We start from the raw sequence: 14874 nt of genomic DNA, 5'->3' as shown, positions 1-14874 counted from the left end.
GAGGCGATCTTTCTCAGCACGGCAGCATTAGGGGATGTTTTTTGCTCCCTCGGCGAACAAATTTGAAAATAACGTGTACGGTCAATCTCACACTGGAAAAAAAAACACATTGGATCTACTCATAAAAACATCGACAAGAAAAAATACTCTTGATTCAATGAGATTTAAGCTTAAATCAAGAACCAAGCCTCTTAATTTGAGCGGATTTCCTTTTGATTTAAGCTTGAATCCGATTGAATCAAGAGTCCCTTTTCTTGTCAATGTTTTCAAGAGTCTGGACTCTAGATCCAATGTGTTTTTTTTTTTCCAGTGCAGGTTCAGCGATCTTCATTGGCCTGTTTCAATTCTGCCGATCGACCGTGCCAGCAGAATTCTGATCTCCGCAGACAACGTGATTAGACAGGTCAGTTGGGGGCCATCGGACGACGGAGCCGTGATGAAGAGGCCGTGGCCGTAATGAAGAGGCCGTGGCCGAAAATCGCGGCGATTACCCCCGGCGCGATCGACAACAATTGGCTCGCGGGAGATGAGCCGCGTGCAATTTTTTCTCTCTGACCTTCTCCGATCTTCGCTCGCCGCGCACCGGTCGTGGTCGTAATGACTTTTGTTGGGTGCCTCTTTCTGTTTCGTGCGCCCGGGAAGGTTTGCCACACTGTCTCCGGAATCCGTTGTAATACTGGCTGCATCTAAATCCTCCGTACTTTCGAGAACGATTCAATAGTCGATCGATCGATTCGTGATTTCTCAATCTTAAGAAATCATATAGACCGTATTCGATAACGGTTCGATGTATCGTTTGGTTCGAAACAATAGAACATGAACATAACCTCAAACCAAACTGTAAGGATTTAAGTTGGAAAAGCTGAAAATGAGAAATTTCCTGACAATTTCACTTTGAATTGGCATTTGGCACTCAAAAGAATAAAAAATCTGTTATATACAAAAGACCCGTTCTCTCAGATTTCTGAATTTACTTTTGAGGCTATGTTTATGTTTTGAACCAATCGATAACGATACAAGCTCAGCCGTTTGATGTATCGAATACTATCGATTAAAAAGCTCCGAGAGTGTCTCTGTGCCACTCTGCTAAGAGAGGGAGTGCAACGCTCAAAAGAATAAGGCTTTCGCTGTGAGTCGATTTCCTTCCTCCGCAGGCTTATTGGGGAACAATGTCGTCCCAAAATAATTACAAAAATTGAAGTATAAATTCATCAAGAACTAGGATGAATTAAGATCAGCTAATACTTGGTATTTACAGCGACAAAACGATAGACAAAAAAGGCAAAGGGAAAATTAGGCGATCCTATTGGTGGAAGCGGATGGTCGCATGTCTCAATGGATAAAGGCTTCAAGTAACAAACTAGCTAACGAGAACTCAGAGACCCTGTATAGTTAGTCCATCATTTTCCCTTTTAGTCAATAACAAGGACCAGCTTCAACCAATAGAATTGCTCCAGTTTCCCGTTATCTTCTTTGTCTATCGCTTTGTCTATATCAACTTCAACAATCTGCCCGCAGAGACTTGAATTTTTAAAACAAGCAGGAAGCTCCAACGCATTCGCGTCGGAAAGCGGCTCTGGCGACGGTAGGTAGTTGTTACGCGTTTACGGTTTCCTTGGTAACCTTTGTTTACTATCAACTGATGTCGAGTAGTATGACTAGGAAGCTCCAACCACGGCATTCTTCGAAAAAAGCGCGAAAACTTATAGATTTGAATTTTCAAATTTTAAACGTAAAGTACATTTTTTCCAGTGCGAGATTAAAGCACAGACCCGTTTTGAATTATTGACAGTATCACCATGATTCCAAAAATACACTACACAACATAGCATTCGCTCACAGGAAAAAGATATCAATTAAAATAAAATCAGTCCCCCCTAAACAGCAGAAAATGGCGCCGATTCCCATCAACCAACATGCGGTCTCTCCAATGTAACATGGTCCGTTGATACTCCCCAGCTGGGACCGTCCGGAATTGCAGCTCTAGTGCAAGCACCAGAGCCGCTAAAATATTGTTAACATAACTTGTGGAAAATGGACAGAGTTTCAAGGTGTTTAGCTGTTTTGTCCTCTTTAAAAAAAAAACTAAAACACAAGTAGAAAATAGGCAATACGATACGTAGTTAGGTTTATTTTGGTTGAATTAGACCATTTATATCGATTCGATAGGAATAAATCTAATCTGACGTAGTGAGAAACGAGTGCTTTCGGCAAAAACTGGCAGTACTGTTCGGAGTGTATACTGCTGTGGCGCCGCCTTTCTTCCCCCTGGAGACTGGTCGAGCTGGGTTCGATTGCGGCATCTCTCTAATTAGGAACCGCGAACCTTTTCTCCTCGTGAAGAACTGGCGTCGTTTATTATTTTACGTGATTTGGCCGAGGTCCCACCGCTCGGCTGTTCCCACCTTTCGATTTTCGCGGCGATGGGATCATTACTCTAAAAAATGGTATCTCGATGCCACTCTAAGTTTACGAAAGGGCCGAAACGTGTAACTACACGGAGGGAAAAAGTTCGATTGATATGGAACACGAAGTTTTCGGTTCTGGTAGCCGAAATTGTTGATAAAAAAAACAAACTTTTGATCCAGCTAACCAAAATCAGTTCTAATGATCCAATAATTCGGTTCCTTGAACCAAAAAACTGCCGCGTTTGATATCTGAGCTATATTTTCTCAGTGTAATTAGTGAGTTTGTTGTAGACAGATGATGTGCAGCAAACTAAGTACACTTCCACGGGTATAATTGCAATAAAATCAGGGCAGCACATTACAAATACACATTTTATTTAAAGTGCATACTCCCCAAATCGAATATTCATAATCCGATGTGCTCAACATCCTTCCTTTTTGCAAGTTCATTTGTAACATTGTCTATTTAGTTTGCTGTAACTCTTGTAAGCCAAAAAAAGCCTTATGATTCTGATGCTTCTTTTTTCTAACTATTCGTTAAAGTCTTCAAAAGTTATAATGGCCATTCGTAACTCTCATAACATATGAAGCTGGACAATATTCCAACAAACCCAAACAAGTTTACTTTTGCTCCTATTTGCAAAAAAAGCATTGTGATTCTAATGCTATGATTCTGTCCAACCATTCGTTGAAGTCTCCAAAAATTACAATGGTCATTATCAACTCCTTCAAGTCGTGAAACGGAAAAATATTCTAAAATGGAAAACTCAAACTAGTTTGCTACAACTGTTGTGTGCAAAGAAAGTATTATGATTCTAATTCTACTTTTTTCTAACCATTCGTTAAAGTCACCAAAAATTACATCAGTCATTCTCATCTCCTTCAAATCATGAAACAAAACAATACTCTATGATGGAAAACCAAAACTAACAGAGTCTAGAGGCTCATGAAAAAGGGGAAAAATCTAAAAATCTGACATAATAATTTACACAATACAATTTTAGGAATCTGCAGGCCTAACATCACGAACTCAGAATAAATCAAAAGCTATCATTTCATGCTGGGTCTTGAGTTATTCAATATTCATCGCAAAAAAAAACTATGAGGGACGATATCGGATGGACTCAACGGAACAAAAAGGATGACTCCATAGACGACCTTGAATTGTAATCGGGCGATAAACGCACTAACAACCTCCGAATGCTAATTAGATTGCTTTAGAGTAAACACCTCATAATTGCACGGGCATCGGATCCTATCAAACCATTCAGATCTGAAAACCATCGAGCCACCCGGCTCATCATCCGCCTCTGGATACACGTTGCCGTTTCTACCTAGAGTCCCTTTATACTGAGAGTCAAGACAATGTGAATCCATTTCTGATTGGTTCCCGTATTTTAGGCCTTCACAGTGTCACAAACGGGAATAAAGATTACAGTTTCACGGATTGCAAAGATTATAATATGGAATGGACCGAGGAATTTCGGGTTCGACAAGGAACAAACGGAATGACAGAAGGAATGGAGAGAGGAATTTGAGAATGGGCCGATCAAAGATTACAAAAAACCAACAAAAACCGTTCAATTTCTGTAATCTTTATTCCCGTTTGTGACATCCATGAGCCGAATTGTCTTGACTCTCAGTATAAAGGGACTCTATTTCTACCATAAAATACGGTTTTCCTGTATCGCAAGCTGAAGAATTCCGCGTTAAAATGGCAACTCTAGTTTAATATTCAGATCTGATCTGATCCTTCGCAAACTGTTTCCTCTTCGTAACGTGAGGGAATGGTAATTGATTTTTTATTTGAGCCTTATTTTAATGCACTCATCACTCAGGACTTGGATGGAAAATTAATGGTTTCACATGTAGAGGGAGTAACCGTGCAGCGTTGCAATGTAGGCCAGCAATGACCCGGTTTTTCGTCGTGTTGGAGCTGATTTAACGGTAAACATGCAACGCTTTGGCTGGCGAATGTCTTTTTCAGTAGGTAACTCATATTGGTAATTGATTTATCTATGTTAGCGGGGTGACTGGCATATAAGCTTTTATGGTATCTTAACATGCTGTTACATCCACGTGGAAACAATTCTTTGACTTAGAGGTACTAGTTTATCTCCTCAATATAGTTGCACTTCCGAAAACAATGTAAACTTCTACCGTAAAATTGTTATAGCTGGCACACGACACAAAAAGGTTTAGTAATTTACTGTGAAAAAGCATTTGGCACAAGTCGAAGCCATGTTCAGGATTTATTGGGTGCGTCAATTGGACGTAATTCTACCAAAGAGACCTATGTGGAGGTGAGAAATGTGGGGTGTGCTCGTTAGTTCTCTTTGCGTGGCGAGTGAATGGGAATAATTGTGCGCCAGTGACGTCAGCGGCAATGATAGTGCGCACTCGAACGTGAGGGAGCTCGTCGTCGGGGCGCTGTAACTCGTGAGCCCTGTGCACAAGGCTCTCTTGCCATGCCCGCGGCTCATGAGTTCCGCATTCAGTTGCACATAGGTCTCTTTGATAGAATGCAAAATCCCGCTTTTCCAATTCTTCAAAAGGAACCACGCCCACTTTTACATTGCTTCTTATGCAGCTTCCTAGAGCACACCCCATATTTCTCACCTCCACATAGGTCTGTTTGGTAGAAATACGTCCAATTGAAGTCATGTTCCCATTTTCCGATGACATTGTTCACGTCTGAGCAAGCGTTATAGATTCAATAAGAAAGCATCTTTGCTTCTCCTTCATTTTTTATTATCCAGGTACTCGTTGTATCAAAATATATACCATCTCAACAACGAAATTAGAGTCTGTACTCAACGGTACTAATCCGTTCAAAGCTCGATTTTTCCAAAATCGTTAGTCGCGTTCTAAATTGACTAGTTTTTGAGACAGCCACCCGACATGCTTTGTAAAATATTTTTATCTCAAATTCAAAATAGGATTGCGTCCTGGAGTTGAGGAGTGACAAATGATCAATTTCAATCAACTTGAAGGGTTTTTTTTTTAGATTTGTTAAACTTATCCTCTCCTCCCACACTAGATTGGCCCTTTCTACACAGGGATAAAAAGTAACCAAAAGTTGTGTTAATATACGGGCGGTGGCACAAAAGTAACCCAAGTCATCGGTTGATCCTGCAGTTATATGCGTTTGCCAGTGTTTTCAGTGCAAAATTTAACAACAACTCTATCAAAGTCAACACAAAAGTGTTTGTTTGTGTTTAAATTTTCGTATCAACCGAAGGTGACACGAGAAAACATACATATTTTTCTCAGTACAGGAAACTTGCGTCCTCTTTTTACGCCTCATCGTGAGGTTCTGTTTAGGCTACATTTCGTCGCTCCTCTGGCGTAAGGGCAACTCTATTTCCACGTGAGCCTTGTGATCCGTATAAACTCTATGCTTTCCATTAGGCTTGTGTCGAAAGAAAGATATGCCCTCACAGCAGAGGAGGCACGAGTTGAACGAAATTTCCAAGTTCCCCAAATAAACACCCAAATGAGATTTTGTTTTCTACCTAAATTGTAGTCATTTTGGAGGAGTTATCTTTTTAAAATTTAGAAATTTTGGCAGAAGAGTTTCAACAGTTGTTGCCAAGAGTGCCCTGTCCGGTGGCCCCTTGGTACCGTTAGTATTAGTATCGTCTGCTAATTAGTTTTCGGGGCCGTTCGACTGTTCGCCGTTGTCCCTATTGAAACCGTTCTCAATGGAGTCGTCATAAAAGAGACTATCCTTGAGCAAGCTACGTCTCATCGATTCGGCCGTGTCTCTGTCTCCGCACGAAGCTCCAAGCGGTCCGTTCTTCCCGAGTCCCACAGTTCGACATTGAGACGCAGAAAACGCGGAGGGGCCCGTGGCTGGAACTAGGACGCGGAACGAACTTGAACTTCCACCAAATCACGCGGCCTAAGTTTCGCGCGTGTCCGTGCGTGGAAATGGGACTGGGCGCCACCAAAAATCGTCAACGGCTAGACTCTCAAGTTGTAGGAGAAAAGACAGTAACAGAATTTGAGACTTTCAAAGGACTACGCAGAGTCACACGGAGAAAAATATTTCGGTTCATATTGATAATCGAACTTTTTTGGAACTTAGGTTTTAGGTTCAAGAAAACGAACTTCGGGTCAGCTTGCTGAAAACTGGTACTTACGGCCAAGAACTTCGATTACCTGAACCGCAAAAGTTTGGTGTTCAACATAAACCAAAGCTCAGTCCTTGGGATCAGTTAAAAATTGTGAAAATCGCATAATTTCCTCTTCCGCATTTTTTAATTTTTGCAGGGGAAAAGCATTTTAGCTCCTCTCAAGGGCCCATTTCAAAAGTAGTACTTCTGAATTTTAATCGAGGTTCGTAAAAATGGTCCTTTTTACAATGTTTTTCTAAGGCAAGGCGGATGAAGAATGGTGTTTGCATTTCGCACCCTCTAGACGTCACACGGTATCGGGTACATCGGGTGCATGGTCCGGCCTAGGCGCCGGGGGGGGGGGGGGGCCTTAACCTTGGATTGCACGGCAAAACCCGTACCCTCCTGACGTCACAACGCTTCAAGATGGCAGCCAAAATCGAAATGCGACCACCATCCTTTATCCTCCTTGATTTTAAGGGATTCTTCCTAAATCGCGATGTAAACCAAATGAGGCCTCATGCGAAAAGAAGCAATTAAAGGAACAACTATGATCAAGACCTTGAAAGAGGTTCATGAGCACCCTTAATATATCATTGCATGCATTCTGGCTTGCGTTTCATTTGTATAAGTATACTTTTTTAATGAATTCTGTTTTTGTTTCAGGGGACCGCGTCTGGGCGGGAGGCGGCCGACAATGGTCACGCCATTATGGGGCTACCTCGCCATCTCAGCTCTGGGCCTCAGCCTCGTCTGCTCGGCATCAAATATGGTAAGAAAATCTTCATCAGTCAAAAGACTGGACACTAAAATTTGAGAAAAACATACCTGCATTTAAACATGAACTCTGAAGAGCATTATTTGTAATTCGGGGGTTTGGACGACAGGTGGGATAAGTGCAAATTTTGATTTTTGAAGAAGTACGTGTCAGAATTTTTAAATTACATGGCGCCTTGTGGCGTAAGAAAGGTTTTAAATTACTGAAGGACGCTTATAAAGTTTTGATTTTAGAAGTAAATTTTTCACAGAATATATTTTAAGATTAGATTTAGTTGAAATCATTATAATTTCTCAATTTTTTTCAAAAACTGCTCTTATCTCACTTGTCATCCAAGACCCTCGATTATTGTTTCTGAAAACGTCAAAAATAATTTTTAGAATGGGTCAAGGACAAGAAAGACACACAACTAAGAGAATAAACTTTCCATAGGTACAGTTGCAAGAAAAGCACCACGAGCACATCATAAATGTCTGAAAAGCACTCCACAATGTGGAGGCTTGTGTTGTTTGTAACACGCTGTATTGAATTCCCCCTTTTTGCGCAGATAGCGTTACATGCTACTGCGCTCTGTCTTACTTATGATTTCAATTGCTTTGAAGAATTTAATTTTGCCACATGATGAAATTAGAAGGAAACAAGCGATTGAAATCATACGCGATGGACAATTTGCGAGATGCTCATTTTTTAGCTCAGGTTTTCTTAATAGGTATGTCTCTTTGTATGGGTAAACCTGGTCATCGGTGCGGTGACTAAAAAAACTGTCGACGGATGGAAGCAAATTCATAAAACGTGTTACATACTACGAGAAATGTGCGCTAAAGAATGAATTTTAGACTTTTCGGATGTGACCATCTTGATTTTTGTGCAATTTTACTTGACGAAAATTATTCTTGTAGCTGTGTATCTGGCATCGGATGAATGTCTGGCAAAATTACTTGATCAGGTGAGAAGTCGCAGGAACGTTCGAATGGACCCATTACAAATTCCTCTGAATGCGAGAACAAACACGACCCTTTCGAGGAAAAAGTGAAATTTTCAAAATACGAAGATAATTCAATTTTTTTTCCTCTAAGAAACTTATTTGTTTCATAAAATTTATATACATTCGATATTGTTTTGTTGCTTTCATGCTGGGAAAATGAAAGCAGAGAAGACTATAATTATTAATAATTAAGAATAATTATCAACAACTGTGTAACGTGACGATGCGTAGAGCCCTCGGCGGTTTTTCAACCATTTTAATTAAGATGAAGAACTTTATAGTAACTCGGGTCGTTTCTACAACGGTCTCGCATCATTGCCCATTAATGCAGTGAAGTCACAAGGCAAGGCCAAGGCGCCATTTAACACGTTTGTGCTAACATAAGTCCCGACTGATTTTCATCGAAACTCGTGAGCATTCATAATGCCCAAGTTTTCTGGTTCCGCGTTATGAGCAGACCAGAGACCGCTTGGATTTATGTATCATGATTTCCTGCTTCGCGCTGGCCACAAAGTGATATTACGTGATATCACACAGTCACTTTCGACGCCGCCAACTGAAAGCTTGAAATGACATAACGTGACAATCATGTCAGGGTAGAAAGTCAAATTTTGGTATCAAAAAGCACGGAATTGTACGGCTAAATTACCACGGTCACACTTGCAAAATATCTGTCTGATTGTGAGGGCCATCAAATTCAACCTTTAATTAAAAGTCATTTCTTACCACTGTTTTAATTAATCGAACACCCGCAGGGCCAGATTTGGGTTTTTTAGGTCTATGGGCGCAGTTCGTGGCGCAAACCTCCCTAACGTACACCATCCCGGAAAAGAGGTTTAGTGGTAATGAACTTCTCCAAACGAGGGGAGGTGTAGGGAGCTTCAGGTCCTTTCATTAAATTTGAAATTGTATCCACTCTCAATGAAATAAAATGGGTTGCATGTTTTTAATACAGCTAATCAAAATTGATGTTGTTCACTTGTTGGTACTCATTGATGCTGTAAAGCAAACTTATTGGAGTTTCGCTCTAGCTAATTGGTGTTTCGCCATAAAAGTGGAGTACTACTCCAATACATTTGATGGGCAGTGCCAATAAATTGGGGCACAACACAACACTGATATGGGTCAGCTGTGACGAAATCAGCCAACCCTTTTTTCAAGGCTTAAAGTTCATTTGCGGTGCTCAAAAAATTAAACGATGTATAAATATGGAAACTGTGTCAAATACGTTCTAAACCTCGACATTTTTGTAAAATTGTAATTGGAGTGTCAAGTACGCATATGATGGTAATGATGAAAGAAAACCCACAGATGATTTTTGATCACCAACCTGTATTCTATTTTATCATATTCGAATAACTTTTCTTTCATATGCGCAAAATTACTTGCTTGACTGAACTTCGAAGTTTAAAAAATATTTGACTCGCTTCCCATATTTACTTAGTTTGATTTCTTAAATAGGTGTGAGGTTTTTTTTTAATACACATTGGGCTGGATAAAAGGTGAGAGAGTCTTTCAGTGACTTGGCTATAAGCATGTAAAATATAAGAGAAAATACTTTGGTCGGAGAAAATTGATAAGTTTTTGTTGAAGCAGAAGTATACAAAAATTTGTGCAAAAGGCCCTACAGTCAATTCGGCTCTACGAACATCAATTTTGTCTACTGGATTGGCCGGCTTCGAATCGGCGGTTTCTCCACGCACAACACCAACTTTTTTTTTTAGTCAGTAGTATAATTAAACATCGTTTCTGTTAGACGGGCGTAAATTCAAAAACTCATAAGCCCTGGCCTTCGTTGATCACGCAGGACACTAGGGCTCAAGAGTTTTTGGGCTTACACCCATCTAACAGAAACCGATTCAATTAGCGCGCACAGATGTCAATAAAATTTCCGAAATGGAAAACACGAGGGACTGTCTCCGAATTGATGAAAGTGAAACACACCGCACCATCACGTTCTCGCACCAATGGGTCAATATTTAGCTGGTTGCCCATGATTGGGAACACGTGACGACCGACAATAGGGCGTATTTCTATCAAACGGACCTGTGCGCATTGTGATGTGAGCCTTGTTATGCATATATTCTTATGGGTCTCAGGGCTCATGTCTGAATGCACGTAGTTCCGTTTGATAGAAATACGTTCAATAAACAAACTCTCGATTCGGAAGGTGAGAGCCGGCGCCTCACATCTCAAATCCACAACACAAAACAAGCAAGTCCGGGCGATCGTTCCTTGAAAAAATGAAGATGTCGTTAGATTCTAATCAACCGTGCCTCTCTGATGAAAGGAATCAATTATTCCATCATAGATGTACATAGCCATCGAGAAAATGGACAGTCGGGAGACGCATAATGGACATCGGGCTGATTATTGAAACACTTATACGGGGCGACAGACAAAGATGACAAAGGGAAAATGTAGCGATCCTATTGATTGAAATGAGTGGTTACTATAGACTAAGGGAGCAATTGATGGATTAACTACGAAGTCTCTAGTGGGTTGCCTTTAATTGGTTAGTTCCCTATCTCCCCTGTCTATTGCAACCACTCGCTCCCACAGATAGGATCGCTCCTTTTTCTCGTTGTCTTCTTTGTGCATCCAGGCTCGGACTGGCCATAAGGCCAATCTGCCATTGGCAGATTCGTCTCCTTGGCGCGCCGGAAACGCGCCCCTCTGACATACAGCAAAATAAGAAGAGAAAAAAAAATTACGACCGAGAATATATGAGGACACTTTCCTAAATGAACGGAAACAGAGAGAGAGTTAGGAGTAAAAAGAGGTGCTTTTGCGCATGATAGAGGTGACCAGAGGTCCAAAAACTACTTTCGAAGCATAAATACTTTTCTGTGAAATTTTCACCTTTTTGTTGACATACAGGGGCGTTATCATTCCTCTTTTTCATTCGCTATGTGTTACATTAGAAGCGATAGTCGATTCGATTTTTAGACATACGCACCCTTTATAGACCTCTTGAGAGACTTTTAAACATATTCTTCCTTTTTAAAAGGACTATTGATCTGGACATACCATAGCATGTCTCAGGCAAACTTAACCTTAATTTATCTCGAAATTCAAAAATAAGAGACATCTACAGTGTAAACGCGATGCAACTATTCGCGCAAGATGGATGTTCACATTGCATATGAAAAATGTAAGACGCGATGGCGTGAGTCCTGAACTCGCAAGGCTCTGCTCTATGCTACTAGTTTGAAGCACCATTACGAATAAGACAAACGGAAACGAACACAATATGGAAATAAGGCGAGGAAAAGGATGAGCGTTAACGACGGCGCAGAGATACAACTATTCGTACTTGATGGACGTCCGTGCTGCATCTGAAAAACTGAAGGCGCTATGACGCGAAGCGTGAGCTCTCAATGCTCTGTTATATGCTGTCAATGAGGTGTCGCTCAGATTCGGGAGAAAAGTTAAAAAAGAGGCCCAAACAGATCTCTCCTACCTTCGGCTGTGCTACTCACGTGGTGCTTGAAGCACCATTACGAATAAGACAAACGGAAACGAACACAACATGGAAATAAAGAGAGGGAAAGGATGCGCGTTGACGACGGCGCAGAGATACAACTATTCGTACTTGATGGACATCCGTGCTGCATCTGAAAAATTGAAGGCGCTATGACGCGAAGCGTGAGCTCTCAATGCTCTGTTGTATGCTGCCAATGAGGTGTCGCTCTGATTCGGGAGAAAAAATTTAAAAAGAGGCCCGAATACGTCTTTCCTGCTTCCGGCTGTGTTGATACTCGTTCTTTCTTTTTTTTCAACTTCTTGTCTGATTTTTTTTTTTAGGATGGATTTGGAGACCCACGTCTTATGCTTGTGTAAACCGTAGCACTGGCTCGGCTCTTTTAGAAATACAGGTGCTTGGATGCGTCTAGTGGCTTTAATTTTTCATGTTTTTTTTTTTTTTAATTTCAGAAGTCCGTCGGTTACTTCAATACGTTCAATTTTGCAATTCTTACTCTATACGATTAATAAACTTTGGACCTAAAAATAGCGTAAACTATAGTGCTGCTTTGCCAAAATATTCTGAACTTCCTCTCCACGGAGGGGGTGCCCTATTAGGAAATATCACATGTCATCCCTTCAACCAGCCAAGGGTCTACGCCCTCAGACGCGAGCCAGTCCGACCCTGTGTCCATCAATTTCGATAATGCGCCTGCTGACTCCGACAGAAAGGAACCAAGCCATATCAAGAGCAAACCAAGAGAAAAAAGTTTGAAGCTTTCTACTTCACCAGACGCATTGTTAGAGGCCAAAGTCTGCAACGCTTATTTTCACAAGAAGAACATTGGTGAAAGAACACACGCGTTCCATATTGATGGTTTAAGTGCGAAACCATTTATCTCCGTTTATTTGTTCTTTAGAAAACTAGTCAACTTAATTTCTTGAAAACTTCCTTGATTCTTCTCTTCTCCTAGCAGATTATACCGTGGAAATTTCAAGCTGTATAGTTGACGTGCTTTTCTTTGAAAAAATTACATAGGAGCAGATATTTTTAAACACCGCAATGGAGATACGTGATTTAGGCACCGGTATGATGGAAAGGTTTTTCTCTGTGTGAAATCTGGCGATGTGGGACTGCGGCCGATGGCGCTTCGTAGAGGATTTACCGATACATTTTTTAGTGGCGCTATGAGTTCCACTCGGACGGATTCGTAGCAGGAAATGCAAGTCCAAGACCGCGGATGAAAGTTGATATGGATGGCGCGGGCCGGGCGGCTGGGCCAGTGCGGTGAGGGTTACTTCCATCGGTGTCGATTAGATCATCGGCCGTAACACACTTGAGTAGCGCGTGGCGGCCGCCGCGGCGTAACACCGCAATGTCGCCTTTTACTCCAACAGATCAACTTCCGCCGTTTTCATGAACAAGGCCCATCGATCGTCGATCACCGATCCATACCATCCACGAATCCCGTCTTGGACATCGCACCTTCGACAACGGTATGAAGACCATACAGGGTGCTCCAAAGTTAAACTGCCAGCGAGCTGATTATTGAAATTGATGGCAAAAGACAAAGAAGACTTAGAGAAAATGACGCGATCCTATCGGTGAAACTGGGTGGTTGCAATGAACAAAGGAAGAAAGTCATTAACTTAATAATATATAATTAAAAATACAGAAATGGTTAGCCAAAAATGCATATTTTCAAAAAGTTTTCAAAAGTTCAAAATTTTCAAAAGTTTTCGAAGTTTGTCAGAAGTTTTTCAAAAAGTTTCCAAGGAACTTTGCTATTTACTTATCAATTTTTTCGCACACGAAAGAGCCGTAAATATGATTTCCACTTCATGCGAGAAGACGAAACACGATTGACACAACATCCCCTCGGTCTCCGCTGCTAGAAGAGCCAAACGACCTCGATTAAAACTCGTGTTTTTTTTTTTTTGGTCAGACAATATGTATCACAAAAAGAATGCAAAGAAAAGCCTTTTTGCTTGAACTACTTCCAAGGGGCATCCTTGACTTTTTGGAGAGCTTCAATTTAAACTGGTACCGATCACGACTTTGGATGTGCAACCACTTAGTCTGCTTGAGAACGACAATCGATAATTGAATCGTCTCAGAATTTTTGCTCAAGGACGATCAGTGTTTTAAGAGCTTGACCTTCTGTCCTCTTAAAGAGTTCCCTCCTCTGATGAAAATTTTTGGCACTTCAAATGTACACTCCAAATTCTACAACAATGAATCTGATTGAGATCACTCTCATAAAGAACTTTAAATGATCCTTGAAATCTGGCGCTAAAGGTTAACGACACGATGAAAGGCTGGCTAGACACTCATACATAATCATCCTATGATTCATAGCTTCAATAATTCAATATTCAAATAATTCTTGATTTTTTAATGAATTGGATAGAGGGGCTTAAGTTCAAAACTTTCAATTTTTATTTTTTTAAAATTTTGGCATTCTGAAGGCTAATAACACATTTTCTATCTTTAGTTTTTTTTTGTATATATCTGAACGCTGTTGTACCTCTATGCTCTTCCTGGATAACAAGAATGAAAGTAAAACATTGCAAAACTCACTCAAAATTTATACCGTTTTTAATTTAAAAGTATTTCATGTTTCCTTCATTTTCTCTAAAATGGCCGTAAGTCCAAAAAATCAAATTAGCCCAAAAAAATACTTAAATTGTTCCACCTAAAACTTATTTCAAAGATTTCAATGAGATACCAATCATTTCAATTTTCCAGAACATTTTTAGTCGTCCGATTTGACAAGAAAATCAATATTCTGCCTAACCTGTAAAATCTGGTCCTATAAACTTACACCCTTCTAAGTATCAGAATCAGAAATCAGAAATCAGAAATCGATTCAATTTTCATATTGAAACCGAGAACAAAGACGAATCTCGAAATGACTCAGTCATGGAAGTTGTGAACCTTGCGTAAGGTAACCACTCGAAAATTGATTTAAATCATTTTTCACTCGATTCTGACGTTGAGGGACTGAGATCATGTCTGGACGCACGCTGCGCGCTGTGCTCATGCTCATGGGCGTTTAGAATCGCCATCAGTGAAAATCGTGAGAGCGCAGTTTCGCATCTTCACGGGGCATCTTCGGT

General features: G+C 40.7%; 2 protein-coding genes across 4 annotated transcripts in view; one reads left to right on the top strand and one right to left on the bottom strand.

The window, feature by feature from the left end:
- sona (sol narae) overlaps nucleotides 1-14874 on the top strand; it is a 172296-nt gene that overhangs the window by 73687 nt on the left and 83735 nt on the right. For all 3 annotated transcript variants that reach the window (XM_019041957.2, XM_019041946.2, XM_019041966.2), the window contains exon 2: nucleotides 7193-7298. In XM_019041957.2, the coding sequence (XP_018897502.2) occupies nucleotides 7224-7298 (75 nt within the window). In that variant the 5' untranslated portion in view covers nucleotides 7193-7223. The remainder of the gene's footprint in view (nucleotides 1-7192; nucleotides 7299-14874) is intronic.
- LOC109030839 (uncharacterized) overlaps nucleotides 1-14874 on the bottom strand; it is a 143610-nt gene that overhangs the window by 127284 nt on the left and 1452 nt on the right. The window lies entirely within an intron of this gene.

This window comes from Bemisia tabaci, chromosome 5 (assembly GCF_918797505.1).
Source record: "Bemisia tabaci chromosome 5, PGI_BMITA_v3".
Taxonomy (NCBI): domain Eukaryota; kingdom Metazoa; phylum Arthropoda; class Insecta; order Hemiptera; family Aleyrodidae; genus Bemisia; species Bemisia tabaci.
The sequence above is the reverse complement of the archived record's forward strand: the minus strand, read 5'-3'. Positions and strand labels throughout refer to the sequence as shown.